Genomic DNA, 14,270 nt, shown 5'->3' with positions numbered 1-14,270 from the left:
TTTGTTAGTGGGTATAAATGTAGAATATGCTCTTGGAAATTGAGGAGGGAAAGCAAAGTAAGGGCTGAATATTAAGACACAGGAAGAATCTGAACAGTTCAACATTTCAATGTAGCAGCAGCCCAGAGCTGTAGGTAATTATACAGAGGATACAACACAAAGTGCAGCTGAGGCACTAGATTAAAAGTCAGGGAATCACCAAAGGTATTACAAGTCATCCAGAGGAGGACATGAATTTGTGTACCACATTTCATGGCAATCCTTCCAATAGTAATACTAAACTATACTAACCCCCCCCCCTAAAAGTCAGGGGATGACCAAAATTTGCAGGATACATTGTCAAGGAACCATGAATGTTTGTCCCAAAATTGTGCCCAATCATCTCGTAGATGTTGAGATATTTTACTGGATACGTGAAAACTTTGACCAATTGGTGGCGCTAGAGGAAAAGTCAGGGGATCACCAAAGTCCTCAGGATTCATCTTCTTGGCACCATGGATATCTGCACCAAATTTCATAGCAAGCCATCCAACTAGCTAGAGGGAAAGTCGAGGGACCATCAACGTCTGTACAAAATTTCATAACAATTCACCGTATATCAACAGTACAACTGTTGTTGAGATATTTCAGTATACTACAGAGTTAGACTTGTGCAAAGCAGACAGGGCTTAGTAGAGCAGCCAGCCATTACACATTCACTCTGGACTGTCACCTTTGCAGCATCCTTCAGATTGAATGTGTGGCTGAGGGGGATAGATGGGATAGGATGAGTGTGTGGAAGGCATGCTTAAGTCATCCATGATTTAAATGTGTCCTGAAGGAAATGCCTTTCTGTACATCTACATGTCCTAGTTAGCCACCATCTGCGCCAGGAATACCACCAGCATGATACTGCCCGCCCGTGCGAGGAAAGATGGGAAGTTGGACCTTGGAATGACCCCCCTCGACAGCACATTTTTACACCTTCCTTCTCTTTTTTGTCTCTGGTCCTCCAGGTGCGACCGTGTGGAGGTTTGGATAGAAGTACGAGACAGACAACCTCAAGACGTGGAATAAAGGGAGTTCGGAGACAACTGAGACAACGTGAGTCAGATCCATAAATAAAGTAAACTGACATTTAAAAGAACATAAGGCTGGAAGAGAGCTGTAAAGTGAGGAAGAGAGAAGCCGAAGGCGAAGAGGAGTGAAGATGGGGTGTGGTCAGACGCTTGCCACATTTCTCCTGGACTCTACAGTTCACGTCGTCAGCCGCCGGCCAAAGCAGGAGTCTCCTCGCTAAAAACCAGAGCAGCTCATTTCACCTGCTGGAGGAGCCCCCACCCTCGGTGATGTGATGAATAAGTTTGAAGTCCTTGGCATTGTGGGAGAAGGTGGGTGGTTTTACACAGCAGATTTTACTGCATGTTTGTAGAACGTATGGACTGTACGTGCTGTTGTTAACCTACAACTCTGATGCTGGAGGTCAGGCCAGCTGAGGTCAGATCCACTGTACGTTTTTAGTGGAAATGTGGGTGTTTAAGCAGCCTAAAGGTGCAGTTTTCATTGTACACATCACTGTGGTAAGATCTTGTCCCCTTTCGAGGGGACACAATGCACAATGCAGAGGGATTTTAAAGGGGTCTGTGAGCCTGAGAGGTTGTAGAAGTTTCTCATAGAGTAGTATGTAAGCCTTTAAGATTGTCCTTACAAGAAAAACGACAGCGTTAGTCATTTGTTTACCGTGTATTCTCAAGTAATTTCCTGGACCTCTGTTTACCCCAACTGCCGTGAGAACCTTTATCTGAAACAGGCTTTTATTTGACTGGTCTTTATTCCTACATTTCCCTGTTTTATAAGTATATCTTATCAGATTTTAGTCTCCTGATCTGCTCCCACTTTAATTTGCTGTCGATGCAAACTCAAAACACCCTCCATGTTTGTAGTAGTGTGTTTCCACAGCGCTAGGTCCACACAGTACCATAATAGAGTCAAGTCATACTCACCACTCTGCTGCTCTACTTTTTTTTTTGGTTGAAATGCAACACTTCCTGGATTGGTGTAACACATTAAAAGCCTTCCAGCAGCTCAAATGGCCTGATCCATCCCCTTCCTGGTTTAATCTGCAGGAAGTGTTGAGTTTCACATACTGTAGCCAAACCACGCTTGGAAGCTACTGGAATTCATTCGTGGATTAAAATTGTATTTGTGTTAAAAAGAGAAACCAGAGTGGTGAGTTTGACATGAGACTGTAGTGCTGATGGAAGTAGTGCTGTGGAAATGTACAATATGGTGAACTGGTGAGCTATCAGAGTACAGGGAGGGGTAGAAGAAGTACCCAGATCTTTTACTTAAGTAAAAGTAGCAATACCACCGTGTAAAAGTACTCTGTTACAAGTCCTGCATTCAAAATCTTGTACTAAAAATACAAAAGTATTAGCATCAAACTTTACTGACCAAAAGTAAAAGCACTCATTATGCAGTATGGCCGGTTTCAGAATCATATATATTATTTTACTGAATCATAATTAGTGATGCATTAACGTGTTTGTCACTTTAATGTTGCAGCTGGAAAATTTGGTAATTTCAACGACTTTACTGCCACTCTATAGGTACCTTTTAAAGTGCTTTTAAGCTGAGGAACAGTTTAAAATACAAAGGGATTCAATATTTCCTGACCAGAATTTTATTCCTCTCCCAGAGAAACTTTTACCCTTGCAGAAAATATCTAAAATACGTCATGAGCATAAGCCTCCATCGTGTGTATCAGTATGTTTGTGTGCTTGTGTGTGTGGTGTTTTGCTGAAGAATATAAAGGCTGCTCAACTCGAGTGACAACATTGATGGTTGGCCAAAAAATTAAATAAATGAGGATAAGATTTTAAGTCTAGCTGCAAAATGACTCTCAAGTATTCGACACACAGGTCCTTAACACATCAAACCATGCAGCAATTATTTGTTTCAGTCAGCGGCATCATTTGTAGCTCATTTCACTGAGTTGGACTGACAGGCATCCCTGGCTTCACTCTAATTTGAGAAGGCAGAGTAACCGAGTGTTTATTGTACTGTTGATAACTGTGATCTACATCAGTGCTTGTCAGCATACATTAATCAAAAAGTTAAAGACACAAACAACTGCAACTAAATGATTGAAGATTTAAAGACACAGCAACAACGTTTTCTTTGCTTTTACGTGTCTTGAAGTCACTATGTGTAGAATTTGTTTGTGAAGTTGCTTATAACATCTTTTCAAATCATTTAGATGGCATACGTTAAAGGCAATCCGTTTTTTCAGCATTTTGAATTCACATTGAGAGTTTTCTTTTAATGATATTACAGTACATTACATTTATGTAGCTGACGCTTTTATCCAAAGCGACTTACAATAAGTGTATTTCAGCCATGTGGATACAATCCAAGAAATGCATCAGTTGAATCATGCAAGTGCATCCACTTGAACAACAACATTGTGAATGTTCCTCAACATAGAAACAATGCAGTCTAGTTTGAATTATTTCAACTTTTTATTCCAATAAAACACGCATTTCCTGTGTGTTTGAAATGACAAATGACTCTAAATACCTCGGTGCCTGCGAGCCGCAGCCACTAAGTCTATGAAGAAGAGGCCCGTCAGAGTCATGAATCAGAGCTGTAGTCAATTCAGAACACTTTGTTGTTGCAATATAGGAACAAAACACTGTATTGTAGTTGCTGAATTCTTTCAAGATTGACCCAGTATTCAAAAAGTGATCTGTTTTAAACAACTGACTGCATTTTCAGGTTTCCACAAAGCATAACCTTTAGCTTCAGCTCACACTTAGCTGTACACAAGAGAATTAAGCTCTCTGATTGGGTGTTTCTTACAGTAATACTCCTTAGAAGTCACTGTTGACTTCTCTCCTCACTGTTTATATACACATTCTTGTAGCTCTAACTTATTATTAAAGAAACAGATATTTTCTAATGCGTTTGCTCTTCTTTTGTACCGATAATTCAATCCTGAGGTCCATCTAAGCCTGTGTCCTCCAACCGCCACTTGCCTAACATTGTCTGTGGAGAAAATACATTCTTATGTCTCGAACTCGGGAGCCCGTTCCACCAAATGTGCGATTAACTTTGAAACATTTCAATAATCAAAACAAACGCGCTTGCGACCCACATAAGAGCACGTGAGAGGTCCGTACAGTCAGACTCACAAATCTATCGATCTTGTGCGAACATAAGTTATTTGTGAAAAGGGATGCTGCAACCATTTGTGATCTGCGTGTAAGAAGCGCTCACTAATCGGGTGGATGTCTAAAAGAAAGGAAAAGCCATTTTTGTTACAGATGCTAGTGTGACAGAGGCTAGCAAGACTGACCTCAGATCTCCATCAGACACAATTAAAAAAAAAGGCCAGGTGGCAATGATGGCTGAAATACACCTCCCTGAGCCAGCTGGGATGTCAGAAAGACTAGTAGTAATATATGATTGATTTATTTTGTAAATTAGTAACATGAGAAAACTGGGCGGGGAGCTACAACTCGATTTTATCTGTGTGTTTATTCATCCATCATGCAGCACAATATTTCTGATTGACAAACTGTGGGGGATAATGCATGTTATTGCAAAATACAATAATACAAAATTTTACATAATGCATGAGGTGAAAACAGGTAGGATTATTACTGAGACAGGGACGATTTGTTTGTTCTTGCCTCGTTCCCCAGTTGAATTAAGAATTTAAACTGTATCAGGAACAACTGGCAGTGGATTCATAGTGTCTGAGATCAGCAGCATTTACCCAACCTTATTATGCTGCATGTGTGATTTCAATGGCAACGAAAGCAGTTTGGAAAGATATGTAAAATAATTAACTTCAACCAATGCTAGTCTGGCTGACCTGCCTGAAAAAAACAGATTTGCTGCCGTAGAGCTGACATCTGAAATATGGATGATCAACCGAGAACATGGAGTACTTAGCAAAGACAGAAAGCTACAGGGACACTGTGTGAGTTTGTGTGTGTGTGTGTGTGTGTGTGTGTGTGTGTGTGTGTGTGTGTGTGTGTGTGTGTGTGTGTGTGAAAAGATAAAGGCATACGTGTGTGTTGAGTGTGTGGGGGAGTACGTATGCCTCCGCCTCACCTATTAACAGTTGTTTCTCTGGTGGTTCTCACCTCCTGCACTTTGTTTTCTAAGAACATGTTTGTTCGAGGTTTAGGAGGCCAAAGCGTAATTAAGATGTTGAAACTTAAGCACACGTCTCAGTCGCACTTTTCATTGATCTTTTGTATCTTTCTCTCTATTTCTCTGTCCAGGAGCATATGGAGTGGTGCTTAAGTGCAGGCATAAGGTAAGACAGCATTTCTCATTTCTGTAGGTCTGACTGTCATTTGTATGAAAATATGTATTGTTGTATCGCAGTGTATTTTGAGATGTTAAAATCAGGCCATGATGAAGAATCAAATGTAAATAAGTCGACAATGAAACTAGAGCTGCAACAATTAGTTGATCAATCGCTTAGTCGATCAAAAGAAAATTATAATTAATATGTACCAGTTCCAGCTCCTCGTATGAGAGGATTTGCTGCTTGTTTTTGGATTATTGGTCGGCTAAAACAAGCAAATTAAGAGCATTTCTTTGTGCTTTGGGAAGTTGTCATGAGCGTTTTCTTTACTTTTTCACAACCCAAATTACCACCCAAAATCAAGAAAATAATCGGCAGAATAATCGATAATGAAAATATTCCTTAGTTGCAGCCCTACATGAAACAAAACTGGGAAGAGGATGTCAGTTATTTTGGTTTCATTGGGCTTCTAGTTAATGTAAAAAGTAAGTACTAAATGTCTGTGAAATTTTTGAATAATCATAATAGATAACCTCTACCTTTCCTTATGTCACCAGCAGATTTTGGTGACATGGTGGTGCAGTGGTTAGCACTGTTGCTCCCCCTCGTCCATATGTCGAAGTGTCCTTGAGCAAGACACTGAACCCTAAGTTGCTCAACGATGGAGGCCAGCACCTTGCATGGCAGCTCGGTCGCCATCAGTGTGTGAATGGGTGAATGAGGCCTAATCTGTAGGTTGAAAAGCTCTATATATGGGAAGTCCATGAAGACCATAATTGATTGTAAATGTCATCAACAATGGGAATTTCCACACACAAGCTGGGAAATACTGTCTACATTTCTACCTTAATGTCACCAGTTGCTCGTGGTGTGCAGACTCATAAACTTGTGTCACGTGGCACTGACCCACTCTCTCACATGGATTATTTATGTCACATTATATGAATGTTCTCCGAGAAAGAGACTGGCGTATAATGTGGGTTCCAGCCGTGGCTCTTCAAAAAAGTATTTAAATGTATGCCATTAATGTGTTTAGTATGCATGAAAGCATGGCCTGCTGGTGTGACTCATCCAGCAGTGCCTACCATACGTGACTGCATGGTTTCCAGCTCATGTATTGTGTCCATATCTTCCTCTTCTTGTTGTTTCTCTGCAGGGTTTTTATCAAGCAAAGGCAATGTTTTAAACCTGTGATGCTCTGAGTCGCAAATCCTCGCAGAAAAAGTTTTGGTGTCACGAGTACTTGTTGATACACAGCTGGCAAATTTTCTGTCAGCAAAGAGAACAACATTAGCCTATTTTACTGATCAACAGGGCGTGCAGGTCCAAGTGACAGTGTGTTTTATACACTGTGAATTTTGAATTTGAACTGATTATTACAGTTTGAATATTAGACTTTTCCCTACCTTCAAAGAGTAGTTTCAATTTGAAATTTAAAAAAATGAGCAAATGTGTGTTTTATTGCTTATTAATTCAACTATCATTTGTAAAATAAGGAATGTATTTTATCTTTAAAAAGTTACACTTAGAAACAATATTCGAAGCTAAAACGTATTTAAATCCATCAACATTGTTATGAATGAAACACCAAACTGATCAGCCACAAATGGGGTTAATGGCAGATTACTGCAACTATTATTAGCACCGGCATGGAAGGCCTCATTAATAAAGTGATGTTACTTAAGAGTTTAATCTGAACAAAAGACGCGGTTACTGTAAAGGTGACCCATCAACAATCACACTGCCTGTTTCATAAGTTATCATAGGTTTGGGTGTGAGACATTTTGCTTTAATAATTAATTGATTGAATGAATTGATCCACATTGTGCTTGATAAAATACAATAAACAAATCAGAGCAGAGAAACATAAGAAATAATCAGTTTAGTAACTGCCTGTACATGTTTATTCCATGGTGTAGTTAACATCACCACCAGTGCCAGCAACGATGGTGACATAATAATCGCAGAAAAATATTAGTGACAACTCCCAAATAACTTTTGCCGATGGTGAAAGTAATCCTAGACATACAAATTTTAGATAATCAGACCGCAATGTACTGCAGATAAATAGACATTCGAGAACCATTGCCAGAAATGTGCCATTTTACTTTTTTCTTTATTCAATAATGTGTAAAAAAGTAAACTTGGAAATTGTGATTAAAGATAATTTTAGATGCCCGTTTACTGGGAGGAAACCGTGAGGAGTCACAGCAGCTACAAAAAATAAAATAGTAATATCCACTTTAACTACTGCTGAAACAAAAATGTAAGTGAGCCATTTATCTTATATTATTCTCATTCCATCAAGCCTGTGGCACTTTTCTCATTCCAGACATCATCTTTAAAAATTGTGTCTAGATTTTACCTATATTCTTAAAATAGGATTCTCACTTGTGGAGGAAATACTTTGACTCTACTAAACTGAATCAAACTGAGCCACAGTGTTCTGTAGTAAAGATTCATCTGTGAGGACAAAGCAACATGTTCTGCTTTGACTGCGTAGAGTTACATATTCTATAGTCTAATTTTATGTTGTTCGTTCTCTCAGCACATTTATGAAAATAATATATTTGTGAAAAACACCTAACTCCACACGAAGAGCGAGAGCGGACGACTGTGGGAGGAGTGACAGTCGCAGCAGAGTCAACAAGAGAGAGGGAGACTTTTTAAATGTTTAATGCTGCTGCTATCCTAACGTGTTTCTCAGAGAGGATTTACGTTAAGAAAGAAGTAAAACTTCATATTTGGTCATCGTTATTGTTTAAAATTAAATATGTGCAGTGATTTCAAAGATCCTGTGCTTGATAGCAAACAAATGTAGGTTATTACTGCCCACATTGTGTGACAGATGAAGGGGAATTTAAACTAAACTGGTGTGAAACCAGTACGAGTTTGTGTTTCTGAATTTAAAATGGCTTGATTCATTATGGTTTGTCTCGTGGTCCCTCTTTCTATACATGCCATGTTTATTTCATTTTATGCCCTACATTTGTCCCTTGACCAAGACGTTTTCTCAACGTTATGCTTCATGAACATTTTAAATGAGCCATGAATTATATACATTGAGTGAAATCATAAATATGCAAGCGTTTGCATTCTTGAGCCATGAACAAAATGACATGGTAAGCAGAACATGACGGTTAGAGAGGTAGTTGCAACCCAGCGGAGGCAGATTAAAGCTAAACTAGAGGACGATCTGCATCAAATGCAGAATGATTGTGAAAGTGGAAATGTGTTGTCACGTTTCCCTCGTCTCGTCTTCCAAAGATGTGTGTCCGTCATATGGGCAACGCTTGAGTGTTTGTGCTCCCATTAAGGTCTTTGTTAAAGTTAAATGAGAGACAATGTTTCTCTATCAACACTAGTTCACAAAGGAACAAATATATACATATATAAATAAAAATGACTTGGCTTGATTGTTATTTGTGTGCAGCTATAGCTAACATAGGTTATTTTGGTGAGACAGAGAGAGAGTGGGAGGCAGAAGACTCGTTATTAAGACTTAGTTATTGATTATAGCTTCTATTCTGTGTCATGAAGGCGCCAGGAGATGTGTCATATTGTTCAACTACTGTGTGAAAAATGAAAGTAGGACTACTTAATCATTAAAGAAATTACACAAAATATACTGTGGCTGAAAATGTTATGACAAAATGTTTCCATGCTTGCATAGCACAAATAAACCTGAGCCAATAACATTTTAGGTCATTTGATTATCTTAAATTAATCATTTTGTCTCAATCTCCAAATCTCAATGTAGATAGCTGTCACAGTGTGGTTATGTTAAACCAAGTGTCCTTTCCGTTCCACTAAGTTACTGAGAAGTGAGATGTGACACGTGTCCCACTTACAGTGAATAACAGGGTAGGGGATTCATTTTCAAATGTAGAGCCAGAGACTCAGACCATGGCAATAAAAGCTTTTTAGCTTTGCTGCAAGAGAGCAGTTATTTTTACTTTTCTCAGCTGGAAGCAGGGCAAAAGAGAAAAGGGTGGTAGAGGGAGAGAGAGTGTGTGTGTGTGTGTGTGTGTGTGTGTGTGTGTGTGTGTGTGTGTGTGTGTGTGTGTGTGTGTGTGTGTGTGATGGAGAGGAGGAGAGGAAGAGGGAGGTATTGAATATGGAGACTATGCTGATGGTAAATGGGTCACCCTGTTAAGAGTCTACAGCAGACCTGTATATGGTCGAGGGAATCATAGAGACTCTGAGCGTCGGGGTGTAAAACCCAACCAGGTGACTCAGAAGAAGCTCCGGCTGTACTACCAAGGAATGAAAAGAATTTTAAATGTGTGTTCCTGTATGAATTATGTAGACTTTTCAGTATGGTATGTGTTTGATGGAACATTTAATTAGCCAAGCAAATGTGTGCTAGCGTTTGTGCAATGTTCTGCCACTTTATGGAAGTGTTGTATTAGCGTATGTGGGTGTGTGTATGGAGGCTTATGTGTTATCTTGAATTTGTGTTTTTGGAGCCACAATAGCACAACCTACACGCTAGCCAGTGTTTCCTGGTGCCTATACAGTATCTCTGTGCTGCATTGTTGTGCTGAAGTGACACGTTAATTAATTAGCGGGAGCTAATCAACAGAAAATTAATCAGTTACTCTTTGATAACTGGTTAACCATTAAAGTCAAGTAAAAACACAAAACATTTGCTGGGCTGTAGTTACTTTTGATTTGGTGATTATCAAAAAAGGAAGTGATGAAAATAACTGTTCGTTTCTTCTGTTTTAAATGAGGTTTTGTCACAGTTTCAGATGCAAACGTTGACTGTTTTATTTTGACTGCATCTCTGCAGAGTGTGGTTAGGAGCAGGCAGTATGGATAAAGTCCTCCATCATGGTTTTTGTCATTTTGTGTTACAATATCAACAAACGTATAGTGCTTTTTCTGGCGAAGTAACTGGACTGTGAGTTAAAATTGCCAAACTGAGAATAACTGGATAAGATAACCAGATGAAAATGTCTGATTTAGTTTAATCCAGTGAATTAAAAACAGACAAATCAAGAAACGTCATCACACTGATGCAAAAATCACATTTAAAGGCAGAATGAGTTGGAAGAAAACTGATAACTAAGAAAACAAAGGAAGGGGTTTTAGGGGAAGACTGAGCATAAGTAAACTGCAGGACGATCAGTAAAACAACTGTATGCACTTTCTTCATTACATAAAAAGATGGTGTTGAAGAAAAAGGGAGAAAAAAATGGAGGTACTTCAGGGGAAAAAAGAGCCGTCCTATTGGCTCCCATTAATGGTTGCCCATTAATAAATAATTCCCACTTTTCCCAATTATCATAATAATAATGTATTGATATTGAAAGATAAGTGGGCAACTAAACAGCTGCAGCAACATCACCACTTCTATGGCACAGTACATTTATTATGCCTCGGTATGCTAAAACATTCATGGCTGATGTGGGGAAAAAAGCGAAACGTTCGAAAGCTTTACTCTTTTGTGTAATGTGACGATCGCAACCTGCTCATGACATCGGCAGAAAATTAGCAAGCCTGCAGCTATTTTTAGGTGTGCTGACTTAACAGTGGCTTAAAAGTTAAGTCAGTGGAGGTCAGGGACGCCATATATGAGCACAAGCATCATCAGCACCAAATGTCACATGTGCTGTGTGGGTGTTTGTATGTATGTTGCACAGTAAATCTCCCAGTTTGCTACTCAGATATACTTCCCTTCACTGGAAACTTTCCTCTCAGGATTAAGTGTTGTTAGATTTGTAAATCCATGTTGTTTAATTTTGTTCGTCTCTGAAGTGAAAATCTCTAAACAGGCAGCTTTGTATTTAACAAGCGCGTTAAGTAAAACAATCGGCTTGTGTGAGCGAGAGCTCTACCAGTGGCGTGCAGCTCCTCACCGCGTGGCCTCTCCTCGACACTGAGGCCGACTCTGTTGTCTGACCCTCCGTAAACAAAAGGACAATAGAGGAACATGAGAGTAGCAGAGGACTGGTCTATTTTGTAATTCCTGTCTTTAGCCTCAGGGTACAACATAAACATTGGATTTCCCGTTTAATAAAAAAAAAAATTGTCATGTCACAGCAAATATATTCTCTATATATTTTCAGACTACTAACCTTGACTAAAGTTGCTGGAAAACTACAATCCCATTACTGAAATTTTTCAGTAATGGGATTGTAGCTCACGATATAGCCTCATATTTCTTTATATATTCCACTGAAAAAAGGGTGGTGAAAGCTTGATTGCTATCTGGTTGTATTCACTGTGTTTTGCCCAATTTCCTGACTCCAGCGTGGATGTAGATATAAATACAATAAAACCTGATAAAGAGTATATGAAGACATGTGCGACTATACCAGTGAGTGTCCTGTTTGCAAAGAAGATTTCTGATGTTTTTTGAAGACCAAAAAAAAAAGATGATCTCAACATTCTCCTGTTTTAGCCCTGTGAAAAGCTGCAGCAAAATCACAAGTTTCCCAAAACTAAAGCAAAACAAAACCTACCCTGTTATTGTTTCCAGTAAAACTCAACGATATATATTTGATGTCTGAGCCGTAGCATTCCAGCTGCAGCACATCCTTTTGAAATAAAGCCACGGGAAATCTCTGAATCTGCAACCACACCAGCTTGTAAAATTCAGCAAGGTCAATCAAGCAACCTGCAAGAAGCTGAAGATGCATATTAACTATGCCAAGGACGTGCTGTTTTTCATGTGCGAGTGCCCTGTGGTGAAATGATTGAAATGAGAGCACCAGCATGGCTCTTGTGTTAGCACTGCCGGCAACTTGGGCACACATTTTTTGTTTTTCATATTAAGAATGGGCAGGAAATGAATTTAAATATCTATTTCTATTCTTTCCTTGTACAAATATTCTATATTTCTTACTTCTACTCTGATCTTAATGTTCTTTGCATCTTGGTATCTATATATCTTTCTATATATCTCATTTCTTAACAGGACACCAATGAGCTGGTGGCCATTAAGAAGTTCAAAGACAGCGAAGGTGAGTGAAGGAGGGAGGGAGGGAGGGAGGGAGAAAAGGAGGGAGGGGTGGAGGAAAGAGCTGCATCATTTCTGTCTCTTTAATTTCCGCACAGAAAATGAGGAGGTCAAGGAGACGACTCTTCGGGAGCTGAAGATGCTTCGGACGCTGAAGCAGGACAACATCGTCGAGCTGAAGGAGGCCTTTCGCAGGAGAGGGAAACTCTACCTTGTCTTTGAATATGTTGAGAGGGTCAGCTTAATGACACTATCGTTGTTATTTCACTGTGCACACATTCATTCTTACATTACATGTCTCTGTTCTGCTGTATCTGGACTCTTAAGTTTCAGGATGTTGAGACTGCTCGGCTAAGCATTAAAAAAGCATCACCATGGCAACATATGAACTATGCAGTTGGTGAATAATGGTATTCCCCACTGTGTTGCCAGGGTATCCGGCCAAGTGTTTATTTCATGACAGGATTTATTTTCATACTGTACTCTAGTCATTTTAGCATGGCGTCCCCTCTTGCTCCCCGGTCAGGGTTTGAAAATGAAAAAAAAAAACAAGACCAGGGAGAGGAATCCCCACTGGAGGAATTAACAACATTCATATTTTATAGCACACTCTCACCGAGCCAAACAGTTAAACCTGCAGCCACACATCCTAGCTCTTTCTACAGGCACATGTTGTTTTTTTTGTGGTTTGCAGAACATGCTGGAGCTCTTAGAGGAACTGCCCAACGGTGCACCGCCCGATAAAGTCCGCAGCTACATCTACCAGCTCATCAAAGCCATCAACTGGTGTCACAAGAATGAAATAGTACACAGAGGTGAGGAGGTTATTATCTTTATTTCTATATTTATTTGTCTCTACTGCACAAATATCCATGTCACCTAGCCTGGTGTTGAGTCTCAAAGTCACATTTTTCCTACATAAAACAAGGGGAAAAAAGAAATTTGCGACGTGTTTGATGCTTGAAGTGATCTTCCTTATGTCAGATGTTGCTACTTCATTATGAGAAATTCTTAAAAAAGGAGGTTGCAGCAGCTGTAAAACTTGTTATAAGTCGACTTGCAGAAAAAACAACTCTTATTTTGACTCATTTCTTTGATCAATGTGAAAAACTGCTCCCAGAAACCGCTACCACAGTTGTCAACTGAAAATGAAGTCGGCTGAAGCGATGATACACCATTCGCTACTGAGTGGTTAGGGCAAAACAGAACGAGATGCCTCCTCTACCAATAGGGAAATCCACTAACAACAGTCAGGTCTGATTATCAGGCTAATTTAGAGGTTGATTACAATATTTTTAGACTTAAAATAGCTTTGAATTTCATTACCTGTAGGCCAACAAGTATAACCGAAGTGCTTCCTTAACATATTTCTTTTCTTGGCAGTGGGTAGAAGGCTTTGAAACAGCATTAAGGATTTAGGATTAGTATGTAGGAAAATAACATTTTCCGAAAATAGTTCAGTGAATAAATGAAATGTGGAAAATCACTGTTTCTTTCAGTTAAAAAATAATAGCAACTAAAATCCTGGCTTCAGCCCGGCACCCACTGGCAGGCTTTTTCCACCGTATAAAGGAAAAACAGGTCTTCAAGTCAACACTTGACTAAATGACTTGTTGTGAAGTATGTTTTTTTAAGTGTATTTAATCTTTTCTCTTCATGTACACATAAAACACATCCTGGGTGCCTTTCACTACTTGTAACAATCTCTCCTGTCTGATTTTGATTCTCAGAGAAAAGTGAAGGGATGTTGATGGAGGTGAAAAGTGTGGCTCAGACAGTAACAAAACTCTGGTTACAAACTCCCTAACCACATTCACATACTGCACCTCTGACTGTCAAAGACGCAGACGCAGGAGTAGTGATGCAACTGAAACACGTTGCTAACATCCTTTTGTCTGCGTCTCTCCTCCAGATATCAAGCCAGAGAACCTCCTCATCAGCTCTGAGGATGTTCTCAAACTCTGTGACTTTGGTGAGTCTTTGGTCTCCTACTTCTGTTCT

The 14,270-nt window shown here is 39.5% G+C and overlaps 1 protein-coding gene across 1 annotated transcript in view; it reads left to right on the top strand.

Annotated features, from left to right (window-relative positions):
* Positions 1-4,612: 4,612 nt before the first annotated feature.
* Positions 4,613-14,270, top strand: part of cdkl5 (cyclin dependent kinase like 5) — a 28,589-nt gene continuing 18,931 nt past the window's right edge. Inside the window, exons 1-6 of the mRNA XM_070905858.1 lie at positions 4,613-4,631; positions 5,274-5,308; positions 12,228-12,273; positions 12,368-12,504; positions 12,964-13,084; positions 14,182-14,241. Coding sequence (XP_070761959.1) covers positions 4,613-4,631; positions 5,274-5,308; positions 12,228-12,273; positions 12,368-12,504; positions 12,964-13,084; positions 14,182-14,241 — 418 coding nt within the window. The remainder of the gene's footprint in view (positions 4,632-5,273; positions 5,309-12,227; positions 12,274-12,367; positions 12,505-12,963; positions 13,085-14,181; positions 14,242-14,270) is intronic.

The sequence above is a fragment of the Enoplosus armatus genome, chromosome 1, assembly GCF_043641665.1.
Source record: "Enoplosus armatus isolate fEnoArm2 chromosome 1, fEnoArm2.hap1, whole genome shotgun sequence".
NCBI lineage: Eukaryota > Metazoa > Chordata > Actinopteri > Centrarchiformes > Enoplosidae > Enoplosus > Enoplosus armatus.
The sequence above is the reverse complement of the archived record's forward strand: the minus strand, read 5'-3'. Positions and strand labels throughout refer to the sequence as shown.